We start from the raw sequence: 14825 nt of genomic DNA, 5'->3' as shown, positions 1-14825 counted from the left end.
TCCCCTGCTACCAACGCTTTATCATTGCCACGCTGTCCCGAGAAATTAATTGCCTGTTAATTTCTACCCTTTTCTCGTACGAAGCATGCACAGAAACATCAGATTACTTCATGTAACTTCGAAGGTAAAGCCTGTATAGTTCACGTAATTACATGTAAAGCTGCAATAGAAGAAATTAAGTTACTGGGGCGACATATGAGCTTATAATAGTAATATGTATGTCTCTCTGTCCCCAAATACACACGATCACTAAGTTGACTTGGTCCTGACATCTAATTTCTCATAAGGAAGCCCATTTCAGTTCATGTCTGTGACCGACTTGCCGACGACATACAAACGGAGGACTCAAGAAGCGTAGGAGTGTGATGAAAGACTGGTGGCGGTGAGCTGCAGAGCGTTAGATGGTGACTGCTGTGTGAAGTTCTCGAGGTGTGGTAGTGAAGAAATGGTGATATTTAAATTACCTTTCTGTAAGTGTTCCTTCAAGTTAATAAGGGAGATAATTTGCAGAAAATGAAGACATGGAACTGATCTCTCTCTCTCTCTCTCTCTCTCTCTCTCTCTCTCTCTCTCTCTCTCTCTCTCTCTCTCTCTCTCTCTCTCTCTCTCTCTCTCTCTCTCTCTTTCTCTCTCAACAAACTGTGCGAGTGACACTGCCTGATGTCCACTAACGAGGTCGATGAATGAAACAACAGATGATGAGTGCAAGGGAATGTGGGGTAAAAGTCAGCATGCTTTTTGAAGTGTTGAATTTGTGATGTGTTTTACGTTATCCGAGTATGAAAATATATAAAGTAAGACTGCTACTCTTCTTACTATCACTACCATCCTCACCACAGTCACTTTCTACATCAGTATACTACTACTGCTACTACTACTACTACTACTACTACTAGTATTACTATTACTACTACTATTACTACTACTACAACTACTACTACCACTACTACTACTACTACTACTACTACTAATGCGGTGATGAACATGCCCATGGTATAGTAGTAGTAGTGGTACTAGTAATAGTAGTAGTAGTAGTAGTAGTAGTAGTAGTAGTAGGAATAGTAGTTTTTCCGTACGTTCCGATATCACTGCCATTCCCTACCCCAAGAAAACGATCCTCTGCTTCGCCAAAGCTTCTTATTCATATTAAATTACCGTATTTCCTGGCGGATAAGACGCTTCTTCGCATAAGACGCGCCCCTTGTTCATGAAGAGATTGAGAGAAAAAAGGAAATGTATTGGTATTTTATGAATATGAAAATAGTTTGGTCATAAAATCAGTAGTTATCTATCACAGATTCAAATACCGTGGAAAAGATTATACTTGCTGAAATGTGAAGGAAATGGTGTAAGGTAATGAAACTCTGTCATATCGTACTGCAGTACATCCCTCGAAATGAGATTGTTTCCATATAAAAAGGTAATTATTTTGTGATCTATGACATTTATCTTGGATTAAATGTTGTTGCTTTTCTGTCATGTGTTTGACCGTTGTGAAATATTTTCAGAAAAAAAAAACCTCATGGAATATTATAAAGTTATCAGTCTGCTCATGACTGGAGCACCTGTATCAACCTTGATTACGTAACCAACAGCTGTGTGAATGTGTGGTCTGTTTAAAGAGTTTTTCGTCAGAGTTACAGTTCAAACAGTTTGCAAACGCATATCCAGGTTTTCTTTTTTTTTCTATTACTTTTCCAGTACCATAACCAAGCGGTTGTGTGTGTGTGTGTGTGTGTGTGTGTGTGTGTGTGTGTGTGTGTGTGTGTGTGTTATATTACTGTAATTAAATATATACTTACTTGTCTTATGCGGAAAAAAAAATGAGAAGTTTCCTCCCTCATTTTGACTACATTAGAATTTTTTTTTTTCCTATCTACACGCAGGAGGAATAGTTTCTATAGTACTTCTAAAGAAATAAATTTACGGAAGTGATTTAGTATCCGCAGGGACATCGTAAAAATGACACCGTGGTCATCGTTACTACTAGAGATTAGAGCAGACAGCGACATAATCTGGGTTGGTAAGAGAAGACCAATTTATAATTTTCACGCTTGCATTTCTTCTTGATCACACCACCAGTTGAACAGGCTGGCCATCACCACAACACAGAGGAGATTGAGAGTGCAGCCCCTATCGTCAGTTATACATTTGGTGCCTAGCCTTTCATTGAATAATATCACCACAGTATCGCCAGCTTGCATCTTTTCAGCATCATACGTTACTGTCATTATTAGCATTAACAGTTTTTGTACGCTGGAGACTATTGGCCATTACAGGTTACGCCAGAGCCCTTCAGTCAAACACCACCTGCATGTGCCCACAATCTCATTCAACAGTATGGATATGTGAGACTTCCAGTGATTTTTTTTTTCGTTTTTTTAATGTTATTTTTTAGTGTTTTTTTTTTATTTTTACTTTATACATTTTCTTACATTTCGTTTCATTTTATTCTATTTATCATTTTTATGTATCTGCCCTATCTATTAATCAATTTTATCCATCTATTTATTGCCACGTCTGATGCGTCTACAGATTCAGTACTTCCCCACCTTTCCCACACAGAACTGAACAAGATGAACAGCAACAGCAGTGCCATCACCACTACCACCACCACCACCACCATCATCACCACCATCTCCATCAGTCCACAACAATAAAGTGTCCCAAAGATATTTCCTTTCACAGGTGGCGTTCCGGGAGACTGACGCGTGGAGCCGTTTCATCACGCGCCGCGCAACCCGAGTCAAAACATTTCTCCCTGGGTGACCGACTTCATATTTAGTAAGGGAGGTATGTGGAGCTTTTATGCTGTATGTTCACTTGTGTTCCTTATATGTTTCTACACCATGACGTGTGAGTCAAAGGGAAAATTACAGGTTGGTTCTAGTTTACAGAGAGAGAGAGAGAGAGAGAGAGAGAGAGAGAGAGAGAGAGAGAGAGAGAGAGAGAGAGAGAGAGAGAGAGAGAGAGAGAGAGAGAGAGAGAGAGAGAAAGATGATTATTACTATTATTATTATTATTATTATTATTATTATTATTATTATTATTATTATTATTATTATTATTATGGTTAATTAAAAGTATCTTCCAAATACGAAATTATTGAAAATGGTAAAAAATAATAATGTAATGAAACAATAAAAAAAAGCAATAAATTAGTTTCACAATTAAGATTATGTCAAGAGAGAGAGAGAGAGAGAGAGAGAGAGAGAGAGAGAGAGAGAGAGAGAGAGAGGACAGTAAAAGGAAAGACGTAAGAGGGAAGGAACCTTGAGTAGCTACGCAGAATATTTCTCAGAAGGAACGGATGTCCGGAGGAAGTGTGTTTAGTGAGCGTTCAAAATTGCTTAGACCCGACGCTGCCTGCTGATCGCTTGCCCTGCGGGGGAGGGAGGGGGGGACACAGAATACAGATACGGGGCTTTTGCGCTTCATATTTGATTTTTTCCCATTAATCCTCCGGTGTAAATAGCGTCTAAGAAAAACATGAAAAGAACAGAAAAAAATAAATCAAGGAAAAAAAAATGAATAAGAGATAAATAAATACATAAATGAAACAAAATCAAATAAATCCGTCTATAAAAAAAAAATAAATTAATAGATAAATAATTTTATAAATAAATAAACTGAAAAATAAACAAGAATGACTGAAATTATTTTCTTATATTGATTAAAAATTTCAAAATAAGGTTACGAAATTTTTTTTACTACTTTTTTTAAAGCATCTACTATTTTTCTTAGTTTTGTCTTACGAATATTTTACAAGACACGAGCGATCTCAGTTTCCAGCGAGATTACGTTTTCGTGGCCTCTCTCTCTCTCTCTCTCTCTCTCTCTCTCTCTCTCTCTCTCTCTCTCTCTCTCTCTCTCTCTCTCTCTCTCTCATCTACACACTGAAAAGATGCAGAAGATAACCTTCACATCTTCTCTTTCTATTCTCCCTTACGTTTTCTTCCTCCTCGTTTTCTTTTTACAAACTCTTTCAAGCAGGCGATTACCTCAAGTGATCACGGGTCGGGGTGCATTAGCTAACACCTCCAACTTAGCCAGCCGGATGCCTGCTTCTTAATGGCTAGTAACTCACTTGAAAGATCTGGGTCGCTGCTCAGGGTGTTGTAGTTTGAGAGAGGCAGGTCCTTATTCTCCTCAGAGCTCACCAGGCGAGCCATATCATCTGGCATGTTGAGGCAAGGAGGGATGGGATGTGGAGATGTCTGCGTGGGGGAGAATAGAGAGAATCAGAAGGTTAATAGGGTAAATGTGTGGTTAATAGTGTTTGGGGTGGTGATGGGTAATGAAAAGGTGTTGTGTGTGTGTGTGTGTGTGTGTGTGTGTGTGTGTGTGTGTGTGTGTGTGTGTGTGTGTGTGTTCGTAAAGGAGGCTACAAAAAGGCAAGGAAAAGAGGCTCATTGAAAGTGCCAGTCCCCAAAGACAGAGCCAAAACGATTATTCAAATTTAGAGAAGTATTTTGAAACCTCGTCTCTCTCTCTCTCTCTCTCTCCTCTCTCTCTCTCTCTCTCTCTCTCTCTCTCTCTCTCTCTCTCTCTCTCTCTCCTCTCTCTCTCTCTCCTCGTGTGTATGTGTGTGTGTGTGTGTGTGTGTGTATGAAATTTTATCAGGAAATTTTCAAATACCGTCTATCTTACCGATTATATATGATCCTTTAATAACTGCTAATGCTCTCTAAACTACAACATTCCTAGTTATGATTGCTTGTAATTAAATGTAATCATCTAAATTTATAGTCAGTGAACAGTTGTTTGCTAATTTGCTTACGTGTGAATGTGTGTGTGTGTGTGTGTGTGTGTGTGTGTGTGTGTGTGTGTGTGTGTGTGTGTGTGTGTGTGTGTGTGTGTTTTGTTTTCCAGATCATTGGGCGAATAAATGGAGAGGAAATGGTCTCGATTCGTTTTACCATTTTCACATTTCTTTATTTGTTGTTTGTTCATTTAAGAGAGAGAGAGAGAGAGAGAGAGAGAGAGAGAGAGAGAGAGAGAGAGAGAGAGAGAGAGAGAGAGAGAGAGAGAGAGAGAGAGAGAGAGAGAGAGAGAGAGAGACTGTCTTGCGTTACGACGAAAGAGAATTTCCGGCAAAAGGGAGAAGCAATATACGCACATTTATGGCAATTTGATACTCTCTGAAACAGTATTCCGTGAAATAAAATATATAACGCAACTTGTTCCGATGAAAGAGTACAGAGAACCTGAATTCATATCGCTGTCGCAGAATATGATCCAATACCTTCGAATGGAATCAGATCGCATCCATTCCCACCCCCCCACACATACAAACACACAGGTCTTTGATGCCATTGTTCTTAGTTCGTGGGCAGAGCGTACATACATACATACACACGTAGGCAGCAGGAGCGGCCCTAGGAAAGAAGCAATAGCGTTCATCACAGCCGAGGACAATTTTCCACCAATCAATGCTGCTTCTATGACTCAGAAAGCTTGTAACTGGAATCTACTAAACCCGTCACTAGTGTTCTTACTTAATTCTCTCCTCTCGTTCCTGTTGGTAAATATAAATCTTTGTTTTCAGTGACGCAGAGAATAACATAAGGTCTTTTCACGGTAACTTCTCTGACTCGAAAAGCTTACTCTGGGAATCTGCTAAACCCGTCACCAGAGTTTTTATTCTCTTAGTAAACATATTGTTCTTCTCCGTCACGTGGCAAATAATATTAGATCCTTTGACTGGGATAAGGAACAATTCACAATGATGCTGCGTCTCTGCCTCAGAAACTTTGCTCTACTAAACCCGTCATCAGCTTTTCTGATTTATCCTCTCCTTTCTCTACCGTTAGTAAGCATGTATCTTTTCTCTTGACGTAAAGAACATTATTTAAACTCTCACTGCGATATGCAACAATTAACAAAAAAAAAAAAATAGCTTGTACTTGAATTATAATGGATATATTTTCAAGTGTCTCTCAATTTTAATGCTTATAGGTCTCTGTACAAAAAAAAAAAAATAATAATGACATAGAATGATGTGATTAAAAAGAAGCAGGGAAAACAGCAATAGCTCTTTAAATCCCTTATAAAGAGGTTCTGGTCCTTTTGGTGTAAGAAGCTTGATTTCTGAATGCACCAGGAACTCTACTACTTTTTTTTTTTAGGTGTTGATTAGCCACATGTTTTCAGAATTGCTAAACAAAACATAAAGAGCAAATACACAGAGAGGTGATGAGGAATTTCCACTGTTTGCACCTATTAGTTGGTTTGTTCATCACGCCATTTACCTATCTGCCTTCCTGTATTTGTCTCTATCTTTGGAGTTTAAAAATATAGTTACTTTTTACTTAATCCATTTTTGATAATGTTTTCAGATCAATAGAAGAGAGAGAGAGAGAGAGAGAGAGAGAGAGAGAGAGAGAGAGAGAGGAGAGAGAGAGAGAGAGAGAGAGAGAGAGAGAGCAGTCACTGACACTCCGTCTTGGCCAAGTATACCAAAACCCACGCCTCCACAACTTTCCTCCTCACTGTTCTCATTTTCACCTGCTCGCCGCTCTAATTTCCAGTCACTCAATACCTCATTCGCATGAGTCCCACTTTATTGCCCTGCTTGCCTCTCCCCTTCTGCATAGCTTTCGCCTTTCAGCTGCCTCTTTAGACCCCTTCCACCTTTCTCCATACGCATTCTTCTCAATACTTCATACGTGCGCTAGTCAATTCTCATCTGTTCAAAGAGAGAGGGAAAAAATAAAAGCTATGCAAACGACCTCTTCTGAACGACTGCTATTCCTCAGCCAACTGAACTCTTAGTTGTAAAATTCGCATAACTTCTCGGACGATAGCCAGAAAGGATCTCAACTTTACTGAGATTCCTCGTCTAAACTCCTCCTCGCAGTGTCAAGCCGGTAAATTGTCCCAATTCTTCTTAACTTGGGCAAAGACAAGCATACTTTACCTCGCGCGTGTCCTCTTATGTGACTTGTTTATGGAATATTTCATAGCGTGTGCTTGCATCGTACTATTTTCCCTGTCCTCTCAAGCACCAAGAGTCCTCACTGGTATATTATCTCGATCTTCTTTGTAACTTTGGTTTTGACAAATATGCTTTACTTTGGACAGGGTTTTTTCTACGATTTTATTTAATTTCGTCGCTCGTACTTTTATTGTCTTTCCACTGTCCGTCGCTTGTATCTCAAAGTCTGTTTCTTTCTGTTTCTTTTCATTAAGCGCCTACTTCCGTTAATCTCTTAGCGGACATCAAGTTTACTCGATTCCTTAACAACTGGCGAGCTGACCTGATACAAAGTTTTCGTTTTCTTTTCTCCTCTTTTTATCGCGACACAGTTTTCCACTCTGGTGAGCAAAGGGCGGGAGGTGTACAGGGGAAGACTTCTTGGTGCAGACTATTTAAGAGGAATTCCTAAAGGCAGGGTGAGATGAAAGTGAAGCATTGTGTTCCTGTCGCTGTGGTTAAGTGGTCAATGTCCCTACCGCACCATTAAACCTACAGGTCGGTCACTGGTATTAACTAAGTTACGTCACGCCCTTCTCTTTCACAATAAATTAAAATTTTTCTTACTTCTCCAGTTTAAATCCTTATTCTGGGTCCCTGTTTTAAATGAGCCTTTTTCCAGATGTTTCTATCTTGTGCCATTCTTCCTCTCATTCTTTTTTTGTTCCTTATGTCTTCTTCAATGTGGTCCTTCCCATTTTTTTCGCTATTTCCTTTGTCTTTCATCTCTTCTTTAATGCAGTCTTTCCACCTTACTAGATCTTCCTCTTCACATTCTTATCACCTCCATATCTATCCGTGGCTTCTCTTGTAACGTGCTGCTCTTCATTTCTTCTCCTCCTGGACTTTCTTCGAAACTTCCACGACTTTCAAATGAGACCGATAAGAAAGGTGAATAATAATCTTACTACTGTACACATAACAACGCAGTTTTCACAGAGACCAAAACACTACTGATCTTTTCACAACAATATCTACCTGTATACTCACATAAAGCGACATTTTTTTTTTATAGACCACCCCTATAAGCCCGTATCTACCACCTTCTCCCCTCTCATCAGATACTTCAGTTTTTTCAGGCCATCAGCAAAAGTTATTGAAAAGGCTATCAGCTGGTGTCGTGTAATCGAGGAAGCATTGGCGTCTGCTACAGACTATAAATTGTGAGGCCATTACAAGAGATGCTGCAGTGCGCTCGAGAGAGAGAGAGAGAGAGAGGAGAGGAGAGAGAGAGAGAGAGAGAGAGAGAGAGAGAGAGAGAGAGAGAGAGAGAGAGAGAGACTTATTCAATAGCTCATTAGCATTTTTTTTAACCGCTCGTCTAAATCTCTCTCTCTCTCTCTCTCTCTCTCTCTCTCTCTCTCTCTCTCTCTCTCTCTCTCTCTCTCTCTCTCTCTCTCTCTCTCTCTCTCTCTCTTTCCATACCATTTTCTCACATAAAGAGGTAGCAGTTTAGAAGACAATCCCTTTCAACACAACCAAACGACATACGAAGTGCCTTTCCCTGCATGGAAATACTTAGTTCTATGATAAATTCAAGAATATTATATCATCTAAACATCACTGATCATAATATATTTTGTCTTTCATTTTGTATTCACTACTGTCTCTTCCCTCACACTTGTTTCCCTGGCATCGCCTGTGGAGAAGACAAATGCGAGAATGATATGATGTCAGAGGAAGACGCAGAAGGCAACTTGGGAGATTAATAATGAAATCTCTGAATCCCATTAACTTTAGCCGAAAGACTCAGAACCTGCTACTCGTATAATGAGATTGGAAAGTTTTGTGAAGGTGAGACGTGAGATCAAAGTCGAGATCTTGTCCTCCCCTGCCGAGTCACTGGTTGCCAGGCCGCTGTGTTCCATCGCTTCCTTGTACTGTTATCCTCCTTGTTTCCGTCAGCCATGCTCTCTCTAAGTGACGAGGAAAATTGATCAGTTTCCGTGTTTAGGAACAAAAAAATTCAGTCCATGTAGCATGAAAGTAGCTAGTTTAAACGCAACCAAAGAAAGCTCAAGGCGTTATGTCTGTGGCACACGGGGATTGAACCAACACGCTCACACTGAACAATCACTGTAACAAAGCCTGTGATTATTGTGTTTACTTATATACCAGACTGACATCCCGGCAAAGAGAAATAGCTGCACTAAGGCGTTTCTCTCTCATTACTCACACATTTCAAAAGAAAATACACACGTATCAGGAATAGCTTAGAGTAAGACGAAAGTAACATGTGCAGTGTACATTTTTAGATAGATCTAATCAATCCCACCTCACCATTCTACTGCACAAGAGTGTACCGAAAGGTAGGAAATCTTGGTCAATGCAGTTTTATATTTCGAACAAGCTCTGATCAGCCATGCCTCGCACTGCCATCACGCCGCGTCGGGAACATCTGTCAGAACCAGGAGGCAGCAAGGCAACCATTGAACCACAAAATATCACTCGGTGGTAGACTTTGATTTAAATTAAGGGCCTCTATTGCCCTCCAGTCAACACAGCCCAACCTCATTCCGTGAGAGAGAAAATGGACCCAATCATTTTTAATGCCATTTTAATTTTCGTGGCTGGCCATGTGCTCCTGCGAGTGGAGAAATACGCGTGCTTAATTTTCCAGCCACACAATTTGGCTAACCACTGGCACAATTTTATCGCTCTTATTTCCACGGAAACAAAAATAATACTTTGCTTGAGTTGATAGATTCAGTGGACAAGACCAAGAGTTTATAACAACACACACACACACACACACGCGTGAATCAGCGATAGATCCGATGCCGGGAGAAATTCACTGGAACGCAAATACAACAGAATACAATACACAAGCAAAAATCTAATACGGTGTTTATAATCTTGATTGCTAATAGTAATTGCTATGGTTCATCTTCAGTTTTCCATTCAGGTATTCTAAACAACTTTTGTCTGCACATATCTAAGTCTAATAAGTTTTAGTGTTATTATTATTGCAACCGGCACCGTTTCTTATTCCACTACTCTACCTGTCCACCACCACCACCACCACCAGTCTTTTCCACTATCATGCTTCCATCTCACCTGTGCTATCTCTGGTTACACTTCTTCAATTCTACTTTCCTCCTCCTCCTCCTCTCTCTCTCTCTCTCTCTCTCTCTCTCTCTCTCTCTCTCTCTCTCTCTCTCTCTCTCTCTCTCTCTCTTTCTCTCAGTATTGTCCCAGAAAATGCAAACGCGACGAATAATAAGGCAAATAAAAGTCATAATAATCAAATAAAAGAAAAACAAATGAAAGCAACAGCATTATCCTCTTTGGGAATTTTACTGCGCTTGTTAGAGAGGAAGCGAATGTGTGTGTGTGTGTGTGTGTGTGTGTGTGTGTGTGTGTGTGCAGGCGACTGTGCGTCTGTTTGCTCTTCCTGGATAGTGTGGTGTTTTAAGTGTTCTAGTTATTTCCACAGACATTATCCTGGCACACACACACACACACACACACACACACACACACACACACACACACACAAGGATCCAGTCATTGAGCTGATATCTACGAATGGTCAAGGCAAGTCCTAACAATAGATATTTCCACATCGTCGCTCGTCTCAGTCTGTCCACAAGTCCGCAGTAGTCAAATCACAGCGTACGTTGGTATAGGCAAGTACTCAACCCAGTGGACGCACAACACAAACATTTATCTCACTACTGAATAAAATATTGAATTTGTCTCACTAATGAATAAAAGCACAAGTGTTGATAAACGTCACGCTCATTTTTTAGGTCCACCCACCCATCCACCCAGCTGCGCAACTATTCATCTACCAGTCTAACCACCCATCCAACCACCCGTCTACCAGCCCACCAATCCACCTGCCCAGCGTCATGATGCAACTAGCAGCGGCTGTCCCCACTATTCAAAAAAGCATAGGTGCTGAGGAACGTGGCTCTGATGTGTGGCACCCACTCACACACATACATCCCGCTCCCTACACACACACACACACACATCTGCACACAGCAACAGTCATGACGTGTGTTGCTACAGACGTAAATTTATCAGTTAATGGAATAATCTGTCTCGAAATATGGCAACAGTCATGACATATGTCGCTACAGATGTTAATTTATAAATGAATGGAATTATCTGTTTCGTAACTCCAGCGCTTTTCAACAAAGACATTAACAGCTTCAAATCAAAGTACGTTATTTGATGAGGTGTGTGAATCTGATAAAAAAAAAAAATCTTTATTATTGGGTAATATGCCTGACAACTATTGCTTGTCCCTGCATTGTGACGGTGCTGGTTTATGAAGCATGATGAAATCCACTTTTCAACTTCCACGTTACTTCAACTTCTTAAAAAAATAAATAAATAAATAAACAAATAAATAAATAAAATAAAAGATAGAATTATATATATATATATATATATATATATATATATATATATATATATATATATATATATATATATATATATATATATATATATATATATATATATATATATATATATATATATATATATATATAGAATGCAAGTGTTTCAAGTAAAGACAAGAATATGAGGTGAGATAAAACACTTAACACTTTGTTGAGAGATAGATAGATAGATAGATAGATAGATAGATAGAGATAGAGAGAGAGAGAGAGAGAGAGAGAGAGAGAGAGAGAGAGAGAGAGAGAGAGAGAGAGAGAGAGAGAGAGAGAGAGAGATACACAATGCCCAGCACTGCTTTAAGCCTAATATACAAGTGTGCGGAAACAAAGGCATGCACTCCTGTACCTCAGCTGGCCGCCACATCCAGTAAGTGCTCACACTCATAACAGTGAGTCAGTCAGTAAACCTTCATGCATTTATGTCCTCTTTGGGGATCTGTTTTTGCATATCGCTCGGGTAGCTGCCCCACAATGCACGTCTTCTCTCCCTTGTCCGACTTTGAGGTGCAACAAGGAAATCTACTCTTAAAATTTCTGGCGTTTTAATCTCAACAAATTTTTAAAGAGGCGTTAGGTGAGCTGAACAGAGATTTTTAAAGAGTGTTTTCATGATTCTGTTGGTAATTTAACAATAATTTTGCACTTCCACTGGAAAGAAAACACCCAAAAAGAACCAGACTGATCATCTCTGCAGCGAAGGAAAACAGCCCTTGAAAACTTAAAGCATCAAAGAACACAAGGCAAAACAAACAAACAAACAAACAAACAAACACGACCCCTTTGAAGTGTGAAGATTTTTGCCCTTAGGAACTGATGGTACCTTGTGCTGAAGCCACCGAGACGAGGCAGCATCTTTGAAGGGCGCACGTCAGAGTAAATACCAGACGCAATATTGGGTCAGTAAGTGCAGACCGCTACTAGGAACACGACACCAGCTATGTAAACCAATCCCTGATGATGAACAACACGGCACACTCACTTCTACCCATGGAAAGTGTCAAGTGCCCATTGTATCAAAATAAACGGTTTTGCGAGTTGAACATTTTGCTTTTTGTACGATATAAGCTCTTGCCTGGTATGAAATAGATAAATAAGCTTTGTTTTGAAGGCATATCCATTTTTAGATGACAAGAAAGGCAAGAGTTGTCACGTGCCTAATGTGTGACGGCAGTGTTTAAGTATGAGCTAACCCGACCTTGAGGTGAAACCGAAAATTAGGATGCATTAATACCGCTCGCTCTCTGTGGATGCGAAAGCGTGCGGTTTTGATGAATTTATCACTTGTATGTGGTTACGAAACTTGCCTCTAAGCTCTTGTAACTCTATCTAACACCATCTACCCTCACAGTTGCGACGGAACAGCCTAACAGATGTTCATATTTTGACGCGTCTATAATTCTCTCTCCGTGTTGAAGTTGGAATGATATATTGCTTTTTTGGGAGTCAAAGTAATGCAGTTTGGTGCTGTCTGAATTTTGCTTTGATTGACTGGCTAAAAAGTAATGATTAACGAGAAGTACAGCAAACTCTCTCTCTCTCTCTCTCTCTCTCTCTCTCTCTCTCTCTCTCTCTCTCTCTCTCTCTCTCTCTCTCTCTAACACCTGCCACACACATACTCAAGCCCCCCGCTAATGTCAAATGCTCACTTTTATGAACATCCCGAGAGTCGTGATGTATGTACCTACGTTCTCCCATTCAGGCACAGCACTCAATCACTTCTGACGCTGATCATGAAGTGGGATGAGAAAAAACCTTGAGCTGGAGGTGGCGGGGACTGCATGTCTTTATTGTGAAAGGGTGTTGTATTTATGTGTGTGGTTTAGAGGAACATATATTCTGAAACATTTTTGCGTCGCTTTCCCTCACTGCATTCAAAGGGCTCTAGATGAAGTTATATGAGCCTTTGAGGATGTTTTTACAGTTCTAGTGACATATTAACATGATGTCTACATTATTAATAGGAAAAATACTCTTGTGAACATGGCTAATGATCTCTGTGGCCTTTGAAAATAGTGAAAATAGATAGATAGATAGATAGATAGATAGATAGAGAGAGAGAGAGAGAGAGAGAGAGAGAGAGAGAGAGAGAGAGAGAGAGAGAGAGAGAGAGAGAGAGAGAGAGAGAGAGAGAGAGAGAGAGAGAGAGAGAGAGTGGGATAGAAGGTTTTTAAGTGGAGAGATGATGCAAGTGCTGCAGGGGCGGGACAGGGAGGGAGAGGGAATGCCGACAGGATGAATCACGTGTGAATTTCTTCCGTGAAATGTGACGAGTGACGAGTGATGAGGAGCCGCGCTATTAACACCGGCGTCAACAAGTGTGTGGTGAAGGCATGCTGCACACCTGGGCTTCATTTAGAGATGGTGTTACTGATATTAATTTGGTTGTGGTAGTAGTAGTAGTAGTAGTAGTAGTAGTAGTAGTAGTAGTAGTAGTAGTAGTAGTAGTAGTAGTAGTAGTAGTAGTAGTAGTTGTTGTTGTTGTTGTTGTTGTTGTTGTTGTTGTTGTTGTTGTTGTTGTTGTTGTTGTTGTTGTTGTTGTTGTTGTTGTTGTTGTTGTTGTTGTTGTTGTAGCAGCAGCAGCACCAAATAGCGATATAAATAGCAATACAGTTGGAAATTATGAAAATCAATACTCCTGATGCATTTCATTCCACAAGCTTCCATGTTTTAAGTCAAATAATCCCTTTCTTTACAATACGGGTCGCCTTGGTTCAAATGATATATTCAACCTGGCACGAACTTAGCAAGAATTATGAAAATTTATACGCATATATTATAATTACGATCAGTTAAGTATAGCTTTCAAATATAGTCTGAATGGTGATTGTAATATTATAAGTTCGAACTCTTAAATATAAATAACTATGGAATATAGAACAAATGACCATTATGCTACTTCCAATGTACCATATTTTGAAACACTTCATCGCCGCACCTTCACTACTTCCAAAAGGGTTTTATGGTTCTAATGACAAATTAATGAGATCCCTTTATTATCAGAACGCGAAACAATCGTGAGAATCCTGCAAGTCATCCTCATGGCCCTTGAAAACAGTCGTGGTGAGAGAGCAAAACGTTTCTGAATACGAGCCAACAGTATGCACATCAAATGTCAGCAAATCGGAGGAAAATTACGTGGCGATGCAGAAAGAGACAAAAGTGAGTCCCGTCCGTCCGTCAGTCAAAGATAAGAACAGCAGCTTTCTTTATGCGTCCTCTGCTCGTCTGGAAGGAGTCCCACCACTTCTTAATTAATTCTACTGATGGGATTGGTAATTGCATTTTCTCCCTCACCCTTTTCCCTGCCAATCACAGCGAGCCTTCACCTCCTCCTCCCATCAGGCCGAGCGACACACAGGTCTTTACTGTCACGGTAAAGCGTTATTTAGTACACCGGCTGAATTGAGGGTTATATTCAAGGTCGCAAGCAAACGGCG

General features: G+C 40.0%; 1 protein-coding gene across 3 annotated transcripts in view; it reads right to left on the bottom strand.

Moving 5' to 3' along the window:
- LOC135100579 (endoplasmic reticulum aminopeptidase 1-like) overlaps positions 1-14825 on the bottom strand; it is a 60891-nt gene that overhangs the window by 37559 nt on the left and 8507 nt on the right. The window contains exon 2 of one of the 3 annotated variants that reach the window (XM_064003602.1): positions 4088-4217. The exons of the other annotated variants lie outside the window; for them this stretch is intronic. Coding sequence (XP_063859672.1) covers positions 4088-4184 — 97 coding nt within the window. The 5' untranslated portion in view covers positions 4185-4217. The remainder of the gene's footprint in view (positions 1-4087; positions 4218-14825) is intronic. 3 annotated transcript variants of the gene reach the window in all.

This window comes from Scylla paramamosain, chromosome 5 (genome assembly GCF_035594125.1).
Source record: "Scylla paramamosain isolate STU-SP2022 chromosome 5, ASM3559412v1, whole genome shotgun sequence".
Taxonomy (NCBI): domain Eukaryota; kingdom Metazoa; phylum Arthropoda; class Malacostraca; order Decapoda; family Portunidae; genus Scylla; species Scylla paramamosain.
This window is presented reverse-complemented; position numbering and strand designations above follow the sequence as displayed.